This window comes from Aquila chrysaetos, chromosome 11 (genome assembly GCF_900496995.4).
Source record: "Aquila chrysaetos chrysaetos chromosome 11, bAquChr1.4, whole genome shotgun sequence".
NCBI lineage: Eukaryota > Metazoa > Chordata > Aves > Accipitriformes > Accipitridae > Aquila > Aquila chrysaetos.
Window position 1 is genome coordinate 43,742,114 of NC_044014.1, and position 13,676 is coordinate 43,755,789.

At 71.9% G+C, this 13,676-nt stretch overlaps 2 protein-coding genes across 9 annotated transcripts in view; both read left to right on the forward strand.

Moving 5' to 3' along the window:
* The window catches only part of SMARCA4 (SWI/SNF related, matrix associated, actin dependent regulator of chromatin, subfamily a, member 4), a 29,749-nt gene extending 27,289 nt beyond the window's left edge, over window positions 1–2,460 (forward strand). For 4 of the 8 annotated variants that reach the window (XM_030030100.2, XM_030030104.2, XM_030030102.2 and 1 more), the window contains 5 exons: window positions 505–613; window positions 899–1,000; window positions 1,110–1,242; window positions 1,585–1,724; window positions 1,969–2,460. In XM_030030100.2, the coding sequence (XP_029885960.1) occupies window positions 505–613; window positions 899–1,000; window positions 1,110–1,242; window positions 1,585–1,724; window positions 1,969–2,001 (517 nt within the window). In that variant the 3' untranslated portion in view covers window positions 2,002–2,460. The remainder of the gene's footprint in view (window positions 1–504; window positions 614–898; window positions 1,001–1,109; window positions 1,243–1,584; window positions 1,725–1,968) is intronic. The other 4 variants (XM_030030101.2, XM_030030105.2, XM_030030103.2 and 1 more) reach the window with 1 other exon arrangement.
* A 633-nt stretch (window positions 2,461–3,093) lies between these two features.
* On the forward strand, window positions 3,094–12,034 carry LDLR (low density lipoprotein receptor). The gene is given in 19 exon segments (XM_030030112.2): window positions 3,094–3,312; window positions 4,580–4,705; window positions 5,195–5,317; window positions 5,433–5,548; window positions 5,550–5,588; window positions 5,590–5,806; window positions 5,913–6,038; window positions 6,126–6,248; window positions 6,450–6,572; window positions 6,952–7,077; window positions 7,721–7,892; window positions 7,980–8,207; window positions 8,305–8,423; window positions 9,024–9,163; window positions 9,245–9,386; window positions 9,569–9,712; window positions 11,166–11,240; window positions 11,444–11,601; window positions 11,805–12,034. Coding segments are annotated over 19 exon segments (2,409 nt in total). The 5' UTR covers window positions 3,094–3,236; the 3' UTR covers window positions 11,841–12,034.
* Window positions 12,035–13,676: the final 1,642 nt, after the last annotated feature.

Consider the following 13,676-nt stretch of genomic DNA (forward strand, 5'->3'; position numbering starts at 1 on the left):
AGTGCCGCACGCGTGTCCAGCTGGCAGCTTCGTCTAGTGGGCTGGGAATGAGGAATTAATTAATTAGGCTGCGGAGGGCAGTTCTGCCGCCAACTTGGATGAACCGAGGCCTGGCTCGTGCCCGGTGTGGCCGTAGGCTGCAGAAAACCCCGTCCGTTTCTTGGCGGCCTCGTGGCACACAGCCGTCCTGCTGCAGGGTGGTCGCTGCTGCCTTGTCCCGCGGGTCACAGTCTACTCGGGGCTGTTCCGTCCGGCGCTGCCGGCTGCCTCCGGTGCTGCGCTTCGCCATTCGGGCACCCATGGTGCAGCGGTTGGTGCTTCACGCAGAGGAGCAGCTGCTTAAATGCCCCAGACCCCTGGGCTCCTCTCTGCTGCCGGGGGGACACGCATACGTTCTCCCTGTGCCAGCGCTGCCGAGGAGGAGGGAGGGAGGGAAGCAGCTCTGCCGCAGCTCTGTCCGGCGCTGCCGGGCGCTCGCCTTTGACACGCGGTTTCTCTTTGTAGTAGTAGTGGACGGCAGCTCAGCGAAGTCTTCATCCAGCTGCCTTCCCGCAAGGAGCTGCCGGAGTACTACGAGCTCATCCGCAAGCCTGTCGACTTCAAGAAAATCAAGGTAACGCCGCCCAAGTCACGCCGCAGTTGGCGTGGATCCGCCACGCTTTGCCGCGCTGGTGCAGTCGGCCTTGACGTCAGCCACGGTGGCCGGCGGTCGCGTGGATGCCTCCACCCCTCGTCCGGGCGTGCGGTGGCTCTGCTGTCCCGAGCTGGACGCAGGCAGGCTGTAGCGTCCGGTGTTGCTGTCGGTGTCCGGGGAGAGCCGGAGGGTGCGGACCAAACCCCTTCGTCACTGCCCGGCTAACGAGCGTGACGGCCTGACTCATCCCTTCTCTCCCCGCAGGAGCGCATCCGCAACCACAAGTACCGGAGCCTGAATGACCTGGAGAAGGACGTCATGCTGCTGTGCCAGAACGCGCAGACCTTCAACCTGGAGGGCTCTCTGGTAAGGCGCGGCACGGCGCGGCGTGAGCCCCGGAGATGCCGGGCAGGCAGCGCTCGCTGCCCGCTCCTTCCCTCCCCTCCTCACCCTGGCGCTGCCCCCCCCGCCACAGATCTACGAAGACTCCATCGTCCTGCAGTCCGTCTTCACCAGCGTGAGGCAGAAAATTGAGAAGGAGGAGGAGAGCGAAGGTGAGGACAGCGAGGAGGAGGAGGAAGGAGAGGAGGAAGGATCCGAATCCGAGTGTGAGTACTCTGCCGCTGCGGGGACGAGGGCGTTGGTGGGGGGGGGGCTGGGGAGCCCGGACCTCCCCCCTCCGGCGGGGCAGGGCCGGCAGCGTGCCTGGGGGAAGCGCACGCTGCCAGCGCCGCTGCCCCGGGGACCGCGGGGACGCCGGACAGGGACGGTGGGGGGGACACTGCTGCACCCGTGCCCCCCCCCCCGGTCAGGGTGTGACACCGTGGGCTCTGGGATAGCAAAATGCGAGGGGGTGGGGGGAATAGGGGAGCCCCCGGCGAGCCGAAGCTGGCGTGGGGTGCCGCTGTGACCCCCTCTCCTCCTTCCCCCCACCCCTGCTGCCACCGCAGCTCGCTCCGTCAAGGTGAAGATCAAGCTGGGGCGGAAGGAGAAGGCGCAGGACCGGCTGAAGGGCCGCCGGCGCACCAGCCGCGGCTCCCGCGCCAAGCCCGTGGTGAGCGACGACGACAGCGAGGAGGAGCAGGAGGAGGTGAGGTCCTGCCCCCCAGCCCCCTCGTTCTGTCCCCCAAAACCCCTTCACTTCCTCCTCCTGCCCCCTAAACCCCTTGTCTGCCCCCCAGACCCCTTCCTTTCTTCCTCCTGCCCCCCAACTCCCTCCTCCTACCCCCAAAACCCCTCATTCTGTCCCCCAGCTCCTTCCTCCTGCCCCCCCAACCCCTTCCTTTCCTCCTCCTGCCCCCTCCTCGGCCCTGACCTCTTCTCCCTCCTTCCAGGATCGCTCCGGCAGCGGCACCGAAGAAGACTAAACCGACATTCCACGGCTCCGGGCTCCCGGCGCCGTCCCCCCCACCCCGTACCCCACCCCGTCCCCCCCCACACCTTAGCTCTAACGGGTAGCAACGCTGTAGTTCCAGATTCGAGTAAACTGTATAAAACCTCTTCCGTATTTATACTGCCGAGAGCTGTAGGACCCTTCCCGGCCCCTCCCGGCCCCCGTAGCGTCTGTTCCGGCATTAACCGGCGGGAAGGCGGCGGACGGGGAAGGCGCGGTGCCGGTTCTTCCTTCCGGCGGCGCCGGCGGCGTCCCCTCGCCGTCCGTTTTTAACCGTGGATGCATGCGCCTCGCCCTCCGCTCCTCGGACCGGATCGTACCCCGCCGGTCGCGCCGCCGGCCCCTCGCCGGGACGGCAGCGGGGGGAGCGCGGTGCCGGCCGCGCCTGTCGATGTCACTGGATTTCGAGCAGTAATAAATTAAACCAACGGGACCGGGGCTGTCTCTGCGGGGTCTCTCTCGCCGTGGGCGCGGGGGGGTCCTCACTGGCAATGGAGGGGGCTGAGGGGGTTTGGGGGGGGTCTGGGTGTCCTCCGTGGAGGGGAGGGAGGGAGGAGCCCCTTGGGGTTCATGGCACCTGGTGAAGCGCTGTATCATGGCTTCTCCCCAATTATTAGGGGAGATGCCGGCACTGGGGGGGGGGAATGGGGGGACCTAATGTCACCCCGGCTATCGCGGTGGCTACCGGCACAACCTCACCGGCTGACGGCGGCCGCCCCGGTTCCTCCTGCCGGTGCCGGCGGAGGGAGAAACCGCCGGTTCCTTCCTCCCGCCTAGGTGAAACCGCCTCCGCTAGAAATTTGAATTAAGCGACAAAACGGTTTAAATCACTTTAAAGCCACCGGGCGGGAACCGGCACAGGGGGACCCCCGCGTCCGTCCGCCTGTCCGTCCGTCTGTCGGCAGAGGTCCGTCCGTCGGCGCGTCTGCCCTCGTCCGCTCCACCTCCTCTCGTGATGTGGAGCCGTTTTGAAAAATCACCCCACGTTAAACCCCACCCCCGCGCTGCCCATTGAAATGGGGCCTCGCCGGGGCCCCACCGCCGTCACCATCGCCGCCGCCGCCGCGCTTCCCGCCGTCGCCGCGTGCCCCTCGCCCTCGACACCCCCCCCCCCCCCCCACCACCACCACCCCGGTTTTGGCGGGCGGCAGGTGGGCGCCGGGCCGGAGCTGCGAAGCGGGAGACGGGCGGCACGTGCCGGGCGGCGGGATGGGACCTGGGCCGGCGGCGGCGTTGGTGCTGGCGATGGTGATGGGGGAGATGGCGGCGGTGGAACCGGGGGCAGGTAAGGGGGGGGGGGGAACCGGGGGGGGGGGGAACCGGGGGGGGGGGGGGGGTACAGTTGGGGTGGTTGGGGGTGTTACACCCCCCCCCCCAAAAAAAGAAATGGAGACCTGGGGGGGGGGGGTTGCCCCGGGGATCCCCCGGCGGGTGGGGAAGGGGGGGAGCGGGGAACCGCGGGGGGGGCACACACACCGGAGGGGAACGAGCCCACCGGCGCTTGCCCTCCCCGCGGGACCCGCTCCCCTCCCGGCGGGGCCTGGTTCCCCCCACACACACACCGGAGCCTGACACCCCCTCCCCGCCCAAACCGCGGCCTGACCCCCCCCCGCCTAAACCGGGGCCTGCCCCCCGCCCCAAACCGGAGCCTTCACCCCCCCCCCCCCGCCCCAAGCCGGGCCCTGCCGGGCTCCGAACGGCGCCGCGGGCTCCGCTGCCCGCCGGGGAAACCGAGTTGGCGGCCCATAGCGGCGGCGGCGCCTCCCGACCCCCCCCGGACCCTCCCGATCCCCCCCGGGCCGGGCCCGGGTCGCCGCCGCCGCCGCCGCCATGGCCGCCGCGCTGCGGGCAGGGGGCGGTGGGCGGGGAGAGGGGCGGTGCTGCCCCGCCCCTTCGGCGCCGGGTGGGACCAATCAGCGCTCGCGCTCCGCCCCGCCCCGCGGCGGACGCCTTTCCCATTGGCGGCGGTCGGGACTGGCCACCCGGCGGGGACACGCCCTGTTGGCCAATGGGAGCGCGGCGCGCCAGGAGGGCGCGGCACAGGCCCCGCCCTCTCGGAGCCCCTGGGACACACACCCCCCCCCCCCCCGCCGCCCCGGGATCGGGCCCGGGACCCCCCCACGGAGGGACCCGATCCCCGGGACTGAGCCACCCCTCCCCGGACCGGAATGGGACCCCCCGGGCCTGACACCCCCCCGGGACCGGGCTGGGACCCCCCGGTGCGGGCCTGACCCCCGGCAATGCGGCTGGACCCCCCCCGGGACAGACCCCCCCCGGGCCAGGCTGGGCCCCCCCGAGCTTGCCCCGACCCCCCCAGGCCAGGGCTCGCTGCCCCCCGGCCTGTGCTGGTGGGGGGGTTGGGGGGGGGGGGGTTCCCAGTGGGGGTCTCTGCTTTCGGGGTCTCGCTGCCACCGTCCCCCAAACTCGGGGGTTTTATCGTGGGAACGCCGCCGGCGGCTGCCCCGACGGCCTCGGCAGGGCTGGGGGGGCTCCGGCGCGGGGCTGGGGGGGTCCCTGGTCGGGGGGCGTCCGCTGAACCCCCCCGCTGCCGGCAGGCACCAAGGAGTGCGGCCAGAGCGAGTTCCGGTGCGGGGACGGTTCTTGCATCACCGGCGCCTGGGTGTGCGACGGCAGCACCGAGTGCAAGGACGGCTCCGACGAGACGCCGGAGACCTGCCGTGAGTGCCGGGGCCGCCGCGTCGCATGTTGCGGTGCCGTGAGGCACCGGGCCGTGCCGCGGGCCGTGCCGCACTGAGCGCCGTGACGCGGCGCGGCGTGCCGTGTGCCGTGCCACGCCGTGCCACGTGGCCGCGTGCCGCGCTGTGCCATACTGTGTGTCGCTGTGCCGCGCTGTGCCGTGCGCCGTGTGCCGTGTACCGTGCTATTCTGCGCAATGCTTCGCTGCACCGTGCTGTGCCACGCCGTGGTGTGTGCCATGCCTTGCCGTGCCATGCCCCGCTGCACCGTGCCGTGCCGCACCGGGCCGTGCCGCACCGGGCAGTGCCACGGTCTGCTGTCCCGTGCCATGCGCCACGCGCCGTGCCGCGCCATGCCGTCCCATGCCAGGCAGTGTCTCTTCTGCCTGGCTCTCCCCATGTCGCCGTGCCGTGCCGTGCCGTGCCGTGCCGTGCCACGGTGCCATCCCCCCCCGCTCCCCCCCCCGCCAGGCTCCCTCTCCTGCTCCCCGAGCGAGTTCAGCTGCGGCGGCCGCCAGAACCGGTGCGTGCCGGCGTCCTGGCGCTGCGACGGGCACCGCAACTGCGAGAACGGCGCCGACGAGCTGGACTGCCGTGAGTGCCGGCAGCGGGGGGGTGTGGCGGGAACCGGGCTGGGGCTGGGGTTGGTCTGGGGGTGTCGTTCCCCCCCCCCCCGCAGCCACTGACCGGGCCGGGGTCCCTCCCGCAGCCCCCCGAGCCTGCGCCGGGGACCAGCTGCGCTGCGGCAACGGGGCCTGCGTGTCGCGCGCCTTCGCCTGCGACGGGGAGCGCGACTGCGAGGACGGGGCGGACGAGGCCGGCTGCCCCCCCCCCCGCCACCTGCGGCCCCCACGCCTTCCACTGCAAACGACTCGGCCTGCGTCCCCCAGCTCTGGGCCTGCGACGGGGACCCCGACTGCCCCGACGGCTCCGACGAGTGGCCCCGACACTGCGGCCCCTCCCGACCCCCCCAGCCCTGTCCCCCTCTCCAGTTCGCCTGCGGCTCCGGCGAGTGCATCCACCGGCGCTGGCGTTGCGACGGCAGCCCCGACTGCCGGGATCGCTCCGACGAGGAGGGATGCGGTGGGTGAGCCCGGAGGATGCTCCGGGAGGGGGATTTGGGAGGGGGGGGGGCCCGATGCTCTGGCACCATCTGACCGCCCCCCCCCCCCCCGTCTTCCCCTCGCAGCCGCCGCCGCCACGTGCCTCCCCGACCAGTTCCAGTGCCGGGACGGGCGTTGCGTGCTGGGGGTCCGGCAATGCGACGGCGAAGCCGACTGCGCCGACGGCAGCGATGAGGAGGGATGCCACAACGGTACCCGCTGGGAGGAGGATGGGGGGGGGTTGGGGGTGCCCGGTGAGGGGGGGGGGCTGACCTCATGCTCTCCCCCCCCCACCCCAGTGACAGCCTGCGACGGCCCCCACGAGTTCAAGTGCCGCTCGGGCGAGTGCATCCCCATGGAGCGGGTCTGCAACTGGCACCGCGACTGCCGGGACTGGTCTGACGAGCCCATCAAGGAGTGCGGTACGGCCGGGACCCCCAACACCCCCCCCCAGACCCCCCCAATTCCCCCCCCCCCCCGGGACCCCCCCCGAGCCATCCCAACACCCCCCCACAAGCTTCCATGGGGGTTTGGGGTTTCTGCCCGGTGCCAGGGGTTACTTGGGGGGGTCACCCCCCCCCAACTCACCACTCCCCCGCCTTGGTTCTCCCCCCCCCCACCAGGGGCCAACGAGTGCCTGGACGGCGGCGGCGGCTGCTCCCACATCTGCCAGGACCTTCGGCTGGGCTACCAGTGCCTCTGCTTGGAGGGCTTCCGCCTGGGCTCCGACGGGAAGAGCTGCGAGGGTGGGTGCTGCCCCCCCCCCGGACACCCCCCACCCGCTCCTCCATGGGACACCCTGACCCCCCCCTCCATGGGACACCCTACCCCCCGCTCCATGGGACCACCTGACCCCCACTGGGTCCCCCTGACCCCCCCCCAGAGCCTCTTCTGACCCCCCAGGGCCCCCCAATCCCCCCCCCAGGGACCTCCTGACCCTTCCATGGGACCCCCGATACCCCCAGGGACCCTCTGACACCCCCCCAGGGACCCGCTAGACCCCCCCGACTCCCCCCAGCAGACATCAACGAGTGCTGGGAACCCCCCCCACCCCCCCATGGGACCCCCCCAGGGACACCCCTGACCCCCCCAGGAACCTCCTGACCCCCCCTGACCCCCCCCCAGACATCGACGAGTGCCAGGACCCCAGCAGCTGCAGCCAGCGCTGCCACAACCTGCCCGGCAGCTACAAGTGCGAGTGCGGGGAGGGGTACCGGCTGGACCCCCGCACCCGCGCCTGCCGCGCCCTCGGTGGGTGACACCCCCCCCCCCCGACACCCCCCAGTCCCCTCCAGCCCTCCGCACCCCCATCCTCCTTCCTTGCACCCCCATACTCGTTCCCCCACCCGTTCATCCCTGTCTGCCCCCTGATTCCTGCATCCTTGCGCCCCCCCCCCCCACTTTGCACCCCAGTTCCTCCCTCTTTGCACCCCCCATCCCCTCTATCCCCCCCTTTGCACCCCAATTCCTTTGTCCTTGCACCCCGACCCTTGCCCCCCACACCCCCCTTCCCCTTTGCACCCCAATTACTCCTTCCAGCACCCCCCCCCTCCATTTGCACCCCCCATCTTCCCCAATTCCTGCACCCCCATCCCTTCCCCCTTTGCACCCCAATTCCTCCCCCTTGCCCCCCCCCCCCCCCCCGCCTGGTGCAGGTTTGGGATACGGGTTCGGGACTGGGTGTAGGTTTGGGGGTGCTGGGGGGGGGTCCAACAGTGGGTGCAGGTGGGGGGGGGGGGGGCTGGTTGCAAGTGGGGTCAGGGGTGCCGGGGGGGGGGGGCCCAGCAGTGGGTGCAAGCTGGGCGAGGGGTGGGTTTGGGGGGGGGGGGGTCAGGGGTGCTGTGGGGGGGGTCCGGCAGCGGGGTGCAGCGCCTGCCCGCCCCCCCCCCCCCAGGCCCCCCCGCCGCCCTCCTCTTCACCAACCGGCACGAGATCCGGCGCCTGGCGCTGGACGGCGGCGAGTACCGGCGCCTGCTGGGACCCCTCAAGCACGCGGGGGCCCTGGACGCCGACGTGGCCGCCGGCACCGTCTATTGGGCCGATCTCAGCCAGAGGAAGATCTACCGGTGAGGGACCCCCCCCCACACCCCCCCACACCACCCCCGGCCCCGGGGTCCCCACCGCCGTCGCCGTAACCGGCCCCGTCCCGGCAGATCGGCGCTGGCCGGCGCGGCGGACGGCAGCGGGCGCGTGGCCGTCGTCGGGACGGGGCTGGGAGCGCCCGACGGCGTCGCCCTGGACTGGGTCCACCGCAACATCTACTGGACGGACTCGCGGCTCGGCACCGTCTCGGTGGCCGACGGCAGCGGCGCGCGCCGCAGGACGCTGGTGCGGGAGCCGGGGGCCAAGCCCCGCGCCATCGCGGTGGACCCGCTGCGCGGGTACGGGGACGGGGCGGGGAGGGGGACGAGGCGGAGGCGGTGGGGGTCCTGGGGACACCGGGCGGGGGTGACGGGGTCCGGCTTTGCCCTCTCCCAGTTACATGTACTGGACGGACTGGGGAGCCAGCGCCAAGATCGCCAAGGGCGGCCTCAACGGTGCCGACCAGTTCCCGTTGGTGACCGAGGGCATCGAGTGGCCCAACGGGATAACGCTGGGTGAGCCGCGGTGGCGTCCGTGTCCCCGTCCCAGTCCCCATCCCCGGTTCTGGTCTCTGTCCCGGTCCTCATCCCCGTCCCCATTCCCATCCCGGTCCCCATCCTGCTCTCATCCCCATCCCTGTCCTGGTCCCCTGCCAGTCCCTGTGCTGGTCCCAGTCCCCATCCCAGTCTCCGTCCCTGGTTCTGGTCTCAGTCCCAGTCCTCATCCCCATCCCTGTCCTGGTCCCCATCCCAGTCTCCGGCCACATCCCGGGGTCTCTCCCCATCTCCATCCCTGTTCCCATCCATGTTCTTGCCCGCATCCCCATCCCTGTCCTGGTCCCCTGCCAGTCCCAGTCTCCATCCCTGGTTCTGGTCTCGGTCCCAGTCCCCATCCCTGTCCCCAGCCTTGTCCTGGTCCCCTTCCCAGTCTCCGGCCACATCCTGGGGTTTCTCCCCATCCCTGTCCTGGTCCCCTGCCAGTCCCTAAGCTGGTCCCAGTCCCCAAGCTGGTCCCAGTCCCCGTCCCCCCGTGTCCTCGTCCCTGTGCCCCCCCCCGTGTCCCCATCCCCGCGTGTCCCTGTCCCCCCCCCGGTGCCGGCTGACCCCCTCCGGCAGACCTGCCCTCCCAGCGCCTGTACTGGGTGGACTCGCGGCTCCACGCGCTCTCCAGCGTCGACGTGGACGGGGGCCACCGCCGCACCCTCCTGGCCGACCCCCAGGTCCTCTCCCACCCTTTCGCCATCACCGTCTTCGAGGTGAGACCCCCCCCCCCCCGCCCCAATCCCCTCCTCGCCCCCCCACCCCGGTGCCGGTGTCCCCAACCCCTGTCCCCGCAGGACACCGTCTTCTGGAGCGACGTCCTGAGCGAGGCCATCTTCAGCGCCAACCGCCGGACGGGCGCCGACCTCCGCAGGGTGGCCCAGGACCTCTTCTCCCCCGAGGACATCGTCCTCCTCCCCCCCCTCCGCCAGCCCCCAGGTACCCCCCCCCCCCCGCCCGTCGGCCCCCCCGTCCTTCTCTCCTCCCGTCCCTCCGTCTCCCCCAGCCCGCGTCCCATCCCTCCATCCCCGCATCCTTCCATCCCGCTGTCCCACCATCCCGCCCCGTTCCCCCCCCCGAACCCCCCCCCCCGACCTCTCTCTCTCTCTCCCCCCCCCCAGGTGAGAACCGGTGCTCCGAGGACAACGGGGGCTGCGGGTTCCTCTGCCTCCCCGCGCCCCAACTCGGCCCCCGCGCCCCCCGATACACCTGCGCCTGCCCCGACGGCCAGCGCCTGGCCCCCGACGGACGCGCCTGCCTCCCAGGTACCCACCCCCCCCCCAGACCCCCCCCCCCCCCGTCCTGCACCCCGCACCCCCACGCTGCTGGCATCCCGCACCCCGAGACCCCCCGCACCCCTATACCAACAGACCCTGCACCCCCAGACCCCCCACCCCTGCACCCCTATACCACCAGCACCCTGCACCCCCCCCACCATGCACCCTGCACCCCAAACCCCCCCCAACCCTGCACCCCGAGACCCTCAGCGCCCTGCACCGCCCCACTGCCAGCACCCTGCACCCCCAGACCCACAGACTCTGCACCCCTGGACCGGGCAGCCCCCCCACCCCTGCAGTCTTCACCCCCAGACCCCCAGCACCCCTCACCCTGCACAGCCCCCCCTGCCATCCATCCTGCACCCCCCGACCCTGCACCCCCCCCACTCCCAGCACCCTGCCCCCCCAAACCCCTGCACCCCCCCCCCCCCGCAGCCCCCGTGCCCACCCAGCCCCACTCACTCTCTCCCCCCACAGACCCCTCAGCCCCAGCCCCGATGGACGCGGCCCCCAGCACCCCCACAGCCCCCCCCGCAGCCCCCGACGCCCGGTCGGGACCCCCACGGCCGTGGGGTGCCCTCAAGCCCCACCACCACCGGCGGCGGCACCGCCGGCACCGCCGGCACCACCAACACCTCCAGCAACGCCACAACAGGTACCAGCCCCACGGCCCCTCCTCACGCCCCTGCCCCATAGCCCAGCCCCATGGCTCAGCCCAGCCCCACATCCCAGCCTCATATCCCAGCCCCGCAGCTCGTTCCCAAATCCCAGCCCCGTACCTCAGCCCAGTCCCACAGCTCAGCCCAGCCCCGTATCCCAGCCCCACAGCTCATCCCCAAATCCCAGCCCCGTACCTCAGCCCAGTCCCACAGCTCAGCCCAGCCCCATATCCCAGCCCCATAGCTCATCCCCAAATCCCAGCCCCGTATCCCAGCCCCATAGCTCATCCCCAAATCCCAGCCACGTATCCCAGCCCCACAGCTCATTCCCAAATCGCAGCCTCATATTCCAGCCCCACAGCTCATCCCCAAATCCCAGCCCCATACCTCAGCTCAGCCCCACAGCTCAGCCCCAAATCCCAGCCCCGTACCTCAGCCCACCCCCCACGGCTCATCCCCAAATCCCAGCCCCGTATCCCAGCCCCGCAGCTCGTTCCCAAATCCCAGCCCCGTACCTCAGCCCAGTCCCACAGCTCAGCCCAGCCCCGTATCCCAGCCCCGCAGCTCATCCCCAAATCACAGCCTCATATTCCAGCCCCACGGCTCATCCCCAAATCCCAGCCCCGTATCCCAGCCCCACAGCTCATTCCCAAATCCCAGCCCCGTATTCCAGCCCCACGGCTCATCCCCAAATCCCAGCCCCGTATCCCAGCCCCACAGCTCATTCCCAAATCCCAGCCCCACGGCTCGGGGCTGATGGCCGCCTCTCTCCCCTTTCCCAGGCGGCACCGGTGACGCCATGGGGCACGCGGGGAGCAGGACGGGGCCGACAGCGCTCGCGGTCGTCCTGCCCCTCGGTATGTTGGGGGTCCCGGCATGGCGGGGGGGGGGGGGGGGGTCTGAGTTGTGGGGGGTGTCCCAGAATGGGGGGGTGCTGGCATAGAGGGTCTCAAAAACGGGGTGGGCGGGTTGTCCCAGCATGGGGGACCCCAGAAGGGGGGGGGTCCCCAGCACCAGGGTCCCCTGACCCCCCCCCCTCCAATCCCCCCCTTCCCCGCAGTGCTCCTCATCCTCGCAGCCTTCGGCGCCCGCGGGCTCTGGCGCAGCTGGCGCCGGCGCAGCACCAACAGCATCAACTTCGACAACCCCGTCTACCAGAAAACCACCGAGGACGAGGAGCCCCTGGGCCGGGGGCAGGGGGGCTTCAGCTACCCCACGGTGAGCTGGGGGGGGGGGGGGGGGGGGTCACACACTCAGGCACCCCATAACGAGCCGTGGGGCACCCCACGGTGAGCTGGGGGATGCGGGGGGCTGTGCCCCCCAAGAGGCTCATCCGTGTGGGTCAGGCTGGTGCGTGGGGGGGGCTCAGTCGTGCCCCCCCCCCCCCACTGACAGCCCCCCCCCCCCCCCCCCCCCCCCAGCGCCAGGCTGTGAGCCTGGATGATGACGTGGCCTGAGGACGTGGGGGGGCTCACCCCGCCCCCAGCCCCCCCTGAGGAGGCGCCGGACCCCGGCCGGATCCTGCACCCGCATTCCCCCCCAAACCCCGCCGGGACCCCCCCCGACCCATCACCGGGGCTGGGCAGGACCCCGGTGGACGGCGCCGGACCCCCGGGGCGGCCGTAGCGGGAGCGCGCGGCTGTGCCCGGCACCGTGCCGTTGTACGTGACCGTACGTGGCTGTGCGAGGCTGAACCCGGTGGTACGCGGCCGTGCGCGGTTTTATCCGGCTGCGCACGGTTGTGCGCGGCCGTGCGCGGTTGCACGCGGCCGTACGCGGTTTTATTCGGCTGTGCGCGGTTGCACGCGGCCGTACGCGGTTTTATCCGGTTGTGCGCGGCCGTACGCGGTTTTATCCGGCTGTGCGCGGTTGTGCGCGGCCGTACGCGGTTGCACGCGGCCGTACAGCGGTTGCATCCAGTTGTACGCGGTTGCGCGCGGCCGCGTGTGGTTGCACGCGGTTGTATCCGGCTGCGCGCGGATGGACGTGGCTCTGCACAACCCTGTTGGGGGGGGGGGTCACGCGTGGTTGTACGTGACCGTACGCGGCCGTCGGCGGTTGCGACCGGCCGGGCGCGCTCGCACGCGGTTGCGCGCGGCTGTACGCCGCGTCCGGCTGCCACGCGCGGCTCCCCAGCTGCCGCCTGCAGTCTTTTGGGTTTTTTTTTGGTGGTTTTTTTTTTTTTTTTTTTTTACCAAAACTGTGAAAAAGAACAGAAAACGTGGCCTTCCGCCGCGGGGGCGGGGCCCCCTCGCACGAGGAGAGGTCCCTCGCACGACGGGGGTGGTCCCTCGCACGAGGAGGGGTCCCCTCGCACCCCGTGGTCCCGTGTCTGGACACGGCCAATACACGATATTTATTTCTCACCGTTCTCCCGGCTCTTCCTTCCCCCCCCCCCCGGGGACCCCAGCCCTGGGGGACGTGGGGCCGGACGCCTGGGTCCACCCTGGGCCCCCCCCCCCCAAGTCCCCACACGCCGTGGGTCGCGGTGGTTGGAGGCGGCTTTATTGGGGGGGGACGGAACACGGAGGGGGGGGGAACACGGAGGGCAGAGAACGAAGCGAGGGGCTAACGAGGGTCCGGCTGCAGGGCGGTGTCACGCGGCGTCACATGACGTCACGCAGCGTCATACGACATCACGCGGCGTCGCACGACGTCACGGGGAGACGCGGCATCACGGCAGGGTCCCAGCGGGTCGAGGGCTAGCGGGGCCTGGGGGGGGGGGCCGTGGCGGGGGGGGGGGGGGGGGCTGTGAGGGGGCGCGTGCCTCGCACACGCGTGTGCGGGGGGGGGCCAGTGCCTCCCACACGCGTGTGCGGGGGTCCCCGTGCGTCACCCAGGTGGGGGGTGCCCATGGGCCGCCAGGCGGGTGCCCCTTACCCGGGTTGGGGGGGTCCCTCCACGGCCTCGTGGTACTCGCTCTCGTCCGAGGAGCTGGAGCCCAGCATTGGGGGGGGGGGATGCTCGAGGGGACCCCGGTGTCCTGGCACCCATCACCCCCCCCCATCGCCCCCCCCGTTACCCCCATAAGTGCCCCAGGACCCCTCCCAGCTCCCCCCAGCGCCAAACGCCCCAGGACCCCCCCAACTGCCTCAGCACCCCCCGGCACCCCAGGACCCCTCCTGACCCCCCCCCATCACCCCAGTAGCCCCAGGACCCCCCCATTTGCCCTCTCACCCCCCATCACACCCCCCTAAATGCTCCCGGACCCCCCCAGCCCCACCATCACCCCTGCCCACCCCCAATTCCCCCCCCACCCCCCCGTTGCCCCCCCAGCCCCAACATCGCCGCTG